The sequence below is a fragment of the Papaver somniferum genome, chromosome 4 (assembly GCF_003573695.1).
Source record: "Papaver somniferum cultivar HN1 chromosome 4, ASM357369v1, whole genome shotgun sequence".
NCBI classification, from domain to species: Eukaryota; Viridiplantae; Streptophyta; class Magnoliopsida; order Ranunculales; family Papaveraceae; genus Papaver; species Papaver somniferum.
Window position 1 is genome coordinate 19,738,124 of NC_039361.1, and position 8,584 is coordinate 19,746,707.

At 35.1% G+C, this 8,584-nt stretch overlaps 1 protein-coding gene and 1 long non-coding RNA gene across 2 annotated transcripts; both read right to left on the minus strand.

The window, feature by feature from the left end:
• Positions 1-3,637: 3,637 nt before the first annotated feature.
• LOC113272124 lies at positions 3,638-5,824 on the minus strand. The gene is made up of 6 exons (XM_026522027.1): positions 5,816-5,824; positions 5,340-5,725; positions 5,167-5,263; positions 4,587-5,080; positions 4,380-4,464; positions 3,638-4,186 (listed from the first exon to the last, which is right to left on the minus strand). Exons 1-6 carry the CDS (start codon positions 5,822-5,824, stop codon positions 3,638-3,640), a joined length of 1,620 nt encoding a protein of 539 aa, XP_026377812.1.
• A 254-nt stretch (positions 5,825-6,078) lies between these two features.
• Positions 6,079-6,812, minus strand: LOC113273585. Its single transcript, XR_003322495.1, has 3 exons — positions 6,747-6,812; positions 6,605-6,646; positions 6,079-6,148 (listed from the first exon to the last, which is right to left on the minus strand). It is a non-coding gene; the product is annotated as an uncharacterized LOC113273585 (long non-coding RNA).
• Positions 6,813-8,584: the final 1,772 nt, after the last annotated feature.

Below are 8,584 nucleotides of genomic sequence, written 5' to 3' on the forward strand. Positions count from 1 at the left end.
TCAATTCTCCTCCCCGTTTCATTTGCTCAGCAGCTGGTCAAACAGGGTTCTTTTCTGAACTAGGTAGGTTAATTAAAGAGAAAACCAAAAGTGATGTTGAGATAATGTAGGATCAAAATCTCGCAACAATAATGTTTCGGCGAAATTATCAACAACACAACACAACAACGTCACAAAATAATTTCAAAAATGACATAATGCTAGTAGTTACGTTATGGTTATGAAGGTTTTTATCGTCGGATTCTACATCTCGAACCACCGAGATATATCCGCTTCAGTTTCCGGAGAACTTGAGCTCTTGTCAAATTCCCCATCATGAGCTAATAATGCAGTTGTGTTATTATTCTCATGCAAAGCCGTTTCATTTGTAAATCCTGTTCTTGTAACATTCGTTTCTTCTTCTTGCAACAACAAAAAGTTACTACTACTGGAAGTAGTAGTAGAATTTGGATAACAAAAATGCCAAGAAAAAGAAAATAAATTTTGAGAAGATTTAGAACAAATATTATTATCCTGAAAACTAGAACGATACATTAGCAATGAAGTTGGAGAATAGCAACTAAAAAGAAGTGTAAAAACAAGAAATGAAATTCCAACTCCATAACCAACACTTGCAATCACATTTCTTTTACTCTTTGATATCAGTATATCAGCAAATCCAACAAGCTTAACACTATTATTCTTCCTCATTATATAAATAAAAAATTCTCTTATCCAATCAAAACATGATCAGTACTACTAGTACCAATTTGGATTTGATCAAAAGTTCATCAAGTGAAGTGACTAGCTATATCTAGAAGAAGGGAATCTTATAACAGGAACTAAAATCAAAACTTATACCCTACTTAAAATAATTGTATTTATGTCTCTGTAGTGTATACATGTTTTCTGTTTTGTGTATAAAAAAGAAAGAAAAGGGGTGGTTCCCTGAGAAGTAACATGATCTAAATAAGTTTCTAGCCAATAAAAAGTTTCTACTTTCTAGCCAATAGACTTAGACCTGCCCTATCCAAAATAGTTTCTTTTAAGCCGGATATGATTATTACAGATAACACTCGTCTTCAGAAGTGGTATACTATACAGTAGCAGAGAGGGAATTCTTGGTTGAGATTGGCACGGTGGTATACTACACAGTAGCAGAGAGGGATACTTGGTTGAGATCGACATGAATACTTTTATGTCTTATATGGGATTTGGTACCTTGGCTAGTAAGCTGATACCCTATTAACAGTGTTGGAGATTGAGGGTTTTTATATTTTCACAAAATATCTCTAACAAATCTCCATCGCTGCTCGTGGGGCAATTTTGATTTCTGCTGATATGACAAGTCTCTTATTAGTCTCGTACAAGGATAGATGTGGTCGATGAGTTCATCGTTTGACTCTATATTGTACGTAAGTAAAGGTGCTTCTGCTTCTCCAGAAACCAAAGTCATAAGAAAATTATTTTGCTTCACAAATTTTTTCTTTTTCCTTCTAAAAGTCGTTTTGAAATTCGATACCCAAATTGATTTCTTACTTTTCGACTTCCATATTGGCTTAATGACCGGGCAGTCATAAAAAAGATGTTGAGGAGTTTCATACTCATCATTACAAAAAGGACAAACATCATCATGATGACATCTAGCAAGTTTATATTTTTTTGGTAAACACTGATGCACAATTTTCATATGAGTGTTGTATTCTTGGAGATAATTTATGTTTTCAGCATGATTTCTAATAAATAGTTAGATTATTCTTGGAAAGCTTAAAAACTAATTTTTAAAATGGCATTATAAGCAGTTTTGATAATAAAATTGTCATTGTTTGATGGCTCTCACCTAATTTTGTCCTTACCTGCAAAAAGAATTCTAATATTTGTTATTTCTTTGAAATTATCATCATCAAATAACAAAGTTTTTATGATATCAACATTTCAAGGAATTCTAATATTCATTACTCGATCATTTAAGACTTCTTGTTTGTCGGTAAAAAAAATGGCGTTAACGAGCTTCAAGTTCAGGTCACCGATATCATCATTTTGGACATTCAAGTGATAGCCTGTTAACGTGTGTTATATTCATGGTTGATATCCTGTGTTGTTATGGCACAAAGTTCGAATTGTTCTATGAACGAATAAAGTTTACACATAATTGAATCATAATGATATTTTTTGGATCACGATTTAGATTTTGGATCATGAGACAATATCATGGTCAAGGTGAAAAATGTTATGCTATAAAAGTGAATTTGGATTCAAAATGCAGATCAAAACATGAAAAAAAGCTGAGCGACAATGTATATTGGGGCATGAAGTCCATTTTTGGTCAAGCAAATGACAGGTTATAAGAAAATTTTGAATCACAGGCTAAATTCTAACTGACATTGATAAATTTAGGTCAATCGATATACTTTGGGTTGAGTTTTACTCGTAAGGTGGTCTTCAGATTCTCATGGGAGTGAGCATATTCCGATTGGACCGATTTTAGCCTCATCCACATATAATTAAATACATGACGGATTTTTAATTTAGTATCAACATTCAGTCCAGGCATTCCAATAAAACACACAAAATAAAATAAAACTAAAATAAAATGTCAAGGAAAAGGAAAATGCCAATATTCATCACGATTACTAAATGCTGGTACCGGCACTAGTAGGGCCGGTATCATTTTATAAAAAATTCAGAAGGTATCCCGGCTGTTGGATTACTGAAATGATTACCGGCCTTTAGAAATCATGTCATAGATTCATACATTCCTCAATTTTCTAGACGAGATCCGTTTTGCTATAGCAAGGCAGACCCTAGTCCAAGAACCTAGTGGTACATTCGCAATTTATGTAAGATATTCAGGTAAAATTCGACGAATTTCAAAAGGATGAGAGAATTTTAACTGTCAATAGAAAAAACCAGTGGAAGAGATAGTAAGCAAAAAAAAAACACAGTCATGGCTTCTCACTCAAATTTATCCTCCTTTCTCTCCCCTCCTCCATCATTTTCTTATTCTTCACCAAAATCATACCTACACTCACTAAACCTCTCATAAACCCGGTTTCCACAAAATGGATACACAAGGACTAACTCCAATTCTCCTCCCCGTTTCATTTGCTCAGCAGCTGGTCAAATAGGGTTCTTTTCTGAACTAGGTAGGTTAATTAAAGAGAAAACTAAAAGGGACTTTTCACAAAAATAGGCCTGTTTTTTTGGTGCTTTTCATTTCTAGGTCACTTTTTTTATTTATTGCTAGACTAGGCAAGTTTTGACCAAAAGTGATGGATGGAAAGTTAGCACCGTTAGGTGCACTTAAAAAGACCTAAAAGTCCTTTGAATCGGTTATTTCGACCCAACCAGCTACTATGACTCTTTATACGTCATCACCCAGTGCGTACGTGGCACTGCTTACGTGGCAAGGCCCACGTGACACTGCTTACGTGGCACTCTTATCTTCTTCTCCATAAATCATAAATGAACGTCTCCACAACCACATACTTCTGCTTCTCTTCATTTTCAGAACTGAAAAATGGGTGGTGGTATGAATGATAATGTAGCCTGCAACAATTTTATAATAAAATTTCTCCCATTTCAGAACTTGCATTGTCTTACAAAAGCATCCATTCATCCATTCACAAAAGATAACCAAAGTGAAACATAAATAGTATCAACCATATTGTTCAGATCTAGTCACAGAACAAAAACAAAAGAGACAACCAACCCATAGGACTTTCATGTACTTCTTTGGTTTCTTCTTTCCCTTTGGATCTGCAACTGTGAAGGTGACTTTGTTGTTGACAGATCCAACATGTTGATTAGTCTGATTGAAAGCAGGTTGAGAAGAAGCCTTTCTCTTTCTCCCTTTTGCAGCACCTTGTTTAGAAGATTCTGAATTGTTTTGGTTCTTCATTCCATCCTTAGCAGTAGTAGATGCACCTACAGAAGCACTAACAACCGGTTTATTTCTATTGTACTTCTTTTTTGGTGGTTCAGGGACATGAGTAGATGATGTTGAGCCATCAACACAGGTTCTAGGTTTTTCTCCCTTTGGATTCTTTCCAACCTCTCCACCAGCACAAGTTATTGCATAGTGACTATAAACTCCACACTTCTTACACTTTCTCATTTTCTTCACACTTCCAGCTTCATCATAAGAAGGAATCCTCTTCTTTCTTGGCCTTCCAGTTTTTCTTATGATAACAGGAGGATTAATGAACTCTACCAGTATATCTACACAAAGAGAGGAAGAAAGAGAAGATATTTGTTAAGATAGATATGAAACCCTTAAAGGTTGTGTATTATATAAAGCATGTATGAAACCCTAAAAGAATCAAAGAATCTTTGTTATTATTAAATATTTATTGCACAATAATCAATATATTTTTCTTTAATAAAACTAATGGTCTTACCCAGTCAATTTCAGCTGACAGTGGTTCAAACTCTGGAGCATATGTCTTTTTGTAGTATTCCACACTGTATACAGGGTCACAGTATCTACAACATGAAATCAGGGAAGCATATCCACAAATTATCAGTTTACAATCAAGCTTGAGCAAGGAAAAACAAAGGGGATATAACAAATCAAAACATTGGAGTGAAAAGAGAGTGTGACTTACTCAACCCAGTTTGGTCTCAATGGTGTTAAAGCAACTATAGCATGTTGACAGGGAAATCCCCTCAGCTGCCACTGCAAACAACTACAACTCTTTTTGGAAAGATCCACAACAAACACAACATCATGAACACTCCTGACCTCATACACCCTTCCCCTTACAGCTCCAGTTAACTCAAACAGATGATTTAAGTCCTGCATCTTTGTAATCAGCTTCATTGCCTTTGGAACTATCTCACCATCCTGCCAGTTTTCACTTTCATTCCTCCTCTTGAAGAAAAGACCCATCACCAGTTTATTATACATTTGTGCAAGTGTAATGATTGTCTTATCTCTAAAGGGCTTGGCCATGTTGTTGAAAGACTCTGAGAAATTATTGTTGATGTGCTCACACTTGCTGTCATTTGAGAAATGAGACCTAGACCAGCTTTCAGGTTTTTGATCTATGAGATACAGTGCAGCTTTTTCATCCTCAGCAAATAATTTATCCATGTCTTGCTAAAAACAAACATGACATAAATAGTATCAAACTCATGTATGTAATACTTGAAATTACATCATCTTGTTTTGAGAAATGAGCATACCTGATAGTGTCTCTTCTTGTAACATTTGGCAGCATTCCAGAAATGAACATGTAAGCTGTATGACTTGAAATACTTCTTGAAATTCTTCATCAAATGTCTGTCAATTTATCAATAAGAAACAGTTAGTCATTGAACTTATATTATTAGGAAATATTAAGGATATAAAAGTTAACCTGAAACATAATCTGTGCTCATCCAAGCAGAAGTATTTGTCACAAGCTTCACTAATCCCCTTCTGCTTGTCTGATATAATGGTGAAATGCAAGTCTTGACCCAGTATAGCTTTCAAGTCTTTGAGAAAAATCTTCCAGTTCTCAATGGTTTCATTCCTACACACCATTATACCAAGAGGTACTAAACCATTCTGACCATCTAGACCTGTTGCAACCAGTAAAACACCACCATACTTCCCATACAAATGGAAAGCATCCAATCCAATTATTTTCCTACATCCAGCCAAGAATCCTTCTATAGCAGGCTTGAAGCAGAGTGTCACTGACAAGAATGTGTTGTCTGTGCTTCCATATGAGAAACTAGCTACACTGCCATGCATTTTTTCCTGCAATTACAAAAAAGTAATGTTAATGCCATATAATTTTTAATATTAAGACAAACATTAACAAACAAACAACAAAACAATTAATGTTACCTTCACCATTTCACAGAATGCAGGAATTTTCTTGTACTGCTCCTCATAGCTGCCATGAAGTTTCTGCAACACAGTAGGCCCTCAAATGCTTCTTGAAAGCATTCTTGCTGACAAACTTGATTCCCTTCACTAGGTTGTAAGGATCCACTTGGTCAAAATTAATTCCCTCAGGGAACATCTCCTCATCTTCCTCATCCTTAAAATGTTGTGCATGTTCTTATTCAAACTGTGTGTTATCTTGAGGCTTTGAACATTTAGGCTTTGAACAATTAGGCCCATCAGTCTTGTTGCTTTCTGATACTATAAGTTCAAGCCCATCATTCTTGTTGGTTTCTGATACAAATTCCCTAAAACAAATGACTCAGTTAGAGCCCTTCAAACAAGGGGAAAATGTGCATAACCAGTTATGCAGATGCATAACAAGTTATGCAGTACAAAAAAAAGTGCATAACTAGTTATGCAGATGCATCAAAGGTTATGCTTATCATAAATCACTGTAGATGCAAAAAAAATATGCATAACTAGTTATGCAGTACAAAAAAATGTGCATAACAAGTTATGCAGTACAAAAAAAAAGTGCATAACCAGTTATGCAGATGCATCAAAGGTTATGCTTATCATAAATCACTGCAGATGCAAAAAAAATATGCATAACTAGTTATGCAGTACAAAAAAATGTGCATAACAAGTTATGCAGTACAAAAAAAATGTAGTTTTCACTTCAAACAAACATAACAAACAAACAAAGAATAAGAAAAACAAAAGACTACAAAACAAATGACAGCTTACCTTCTTCTTCTCTGTCAGAGACCAAGTCCCCATAATGGTCCTCTACAAAACCACAGAGATAAGGGCATTAGTACTAAATAAATTAAAGGATTATACAATCAAACACATCAAAGTTTAAAAAGAGACAGAAGCAATCACATACCTTCCTTGTCATTCTCAACCTCCACCTCCCCAAAGTTTGGATCACCAGCATCACTATCAACATTATCATCATCACTTGCAGCATCATTATCAACATTATCACCATCACTTGCAGCATCATTATCAACATTATCACCATCACTTCTCTCACTTGCAGTACCATCTGAAAGATACCCATTCTCAACTTTTTGTAGAAACTTATTGTAACTCTTGATATCTTTCTCTTCACTGTCATTTTCATTCATCTTCAGGACATCCTCATCATCAGTGTTACATTCATCTTCTTCTACATTTTTCAAGTGCATGACATACTCATCACTTTTCTTGTACTCTTGGGCAACTGCAAACAAATCTTCCACCACTTCTGCCTTGTTGTAGCTTCAACCCAAAAGTCATGATTGAAATAATCATCTAATCTAGGTATCTCATTACCTTGTTCAGCTCCACTAGCCTCCAAAACAGGATTACTCTCAGCTACACTTGCTTGTGTTTGTTGAGTAAACTGTGGAATATAAACATCTCCATCATCATTCTCAGCTACACTTGCTTGTGTTTGTTGAGTAAACTGTGGAACTGATACACCTCCATCATCAACATATTCATCAGAAACATCTTCTTCACTACCAGCTAAATCAACAAACACTTTAGTAGGATTCTTCTTCTTCATCCTTGGTATTCTTTGACTTCTTCTAACTGACTTGCCATGTCATCTCTTAGGTGATGAACCACTAGTAAAAACTGGTTTAGGTGGAGTCTTAGAGACTGGCTTCTTTGGAGTCACATTCTTTTTGGGTGTCATTTGTGGTGGAGGAGGCTGTGAATATGCAGTAACCTGAGATACATCTATCTCACCATTCTCATCTAGTGGCATCACTTGCAAATACAATGTAATCCAACCATGTTCATCTTCAATTGCATTTTCCCAGAAAAACCAAAATTCTACATCATTAATGATGTTTGATGGTAGGCATGGATCAACAAACCATAGAAGGTCCAATGTCTCCCTACTGGTTAATCTCAACATAGGACTAATCCTAGACTTTAACTGATTTATACCCATATCTTCTCTGGACAAACCCTTAAACTCAAAACACATAGCAGTGTTGATTAGATCCTTCACCTTAATATTTCTGGTTAGAAATATGTCCTGTTGAACCTATTTAACCACTTTAACCACTTGCTTTCTACAATTAAGAACAACAAAATATATATCAGACAAATTTATGGAAAACCCATCTCAGAAAAATTCTAGAACCATAAAAACCCTAGAAATCAATTATCACACAAACCATAAAAAACCCTAGAAATCAATTTCAGTTAATCATTATCAGCAGAACCCAATTTTGAAATTAAGAAACCCTAGAAATTTATCAGTAGAACTTCATTATCAGCAGAACAAATTCGAACTTCATAAAAATTCTATAAACATAGAAAACCCTAGAAATTCGACAAACCCAAATAAATCAACCTTACAAACAAAACCCATAATAAGTTCATCACTGAAACGTTAAAATCAACCGAGAAACCTCAAAAAACAGATTAGTGTTTTTTGTTACCTCTCTGTAGAACGCTTCTTCCTTCTCGTCATCTTCACCAGCAGGAAATCTTCAATTTGTTCTTCGAATCTCAACTAACAAAACATTGTTTCACTGATTTATCTAAAAACCCTCTCTGAAGAACCCTCTCTGAAGAACAAAAGAGAAGAAGAAACTAAATGAATCGATTTCTCAATCCAAGAATTTTCTGTTATTCCTTACACCTTCCCGCGCTGTCGATAATAACAATGAAGAACTATCTTGGCCGTTCAATTCATCCTCGAGATTTCGTGTTACTTAGATT

Coding starts and splice junctions, on each gene's coding strand:
- LOC113272124 (XM_026522027.1), bottom strand. Junction 5,264..5,339: donor GAGCACAGATTATGTTTCAG/GTTAACTTTTAT, acceptor ATAAATTGACAG/ACATTTGATGAAGAATTTCA. Junction 4,465..4,586: donor TTGAGACCAAACTGGGTTGA/GTAAGTCACACT, acceptor TTCATGTTGTAG/ATACTGTGACCCTGTATACA.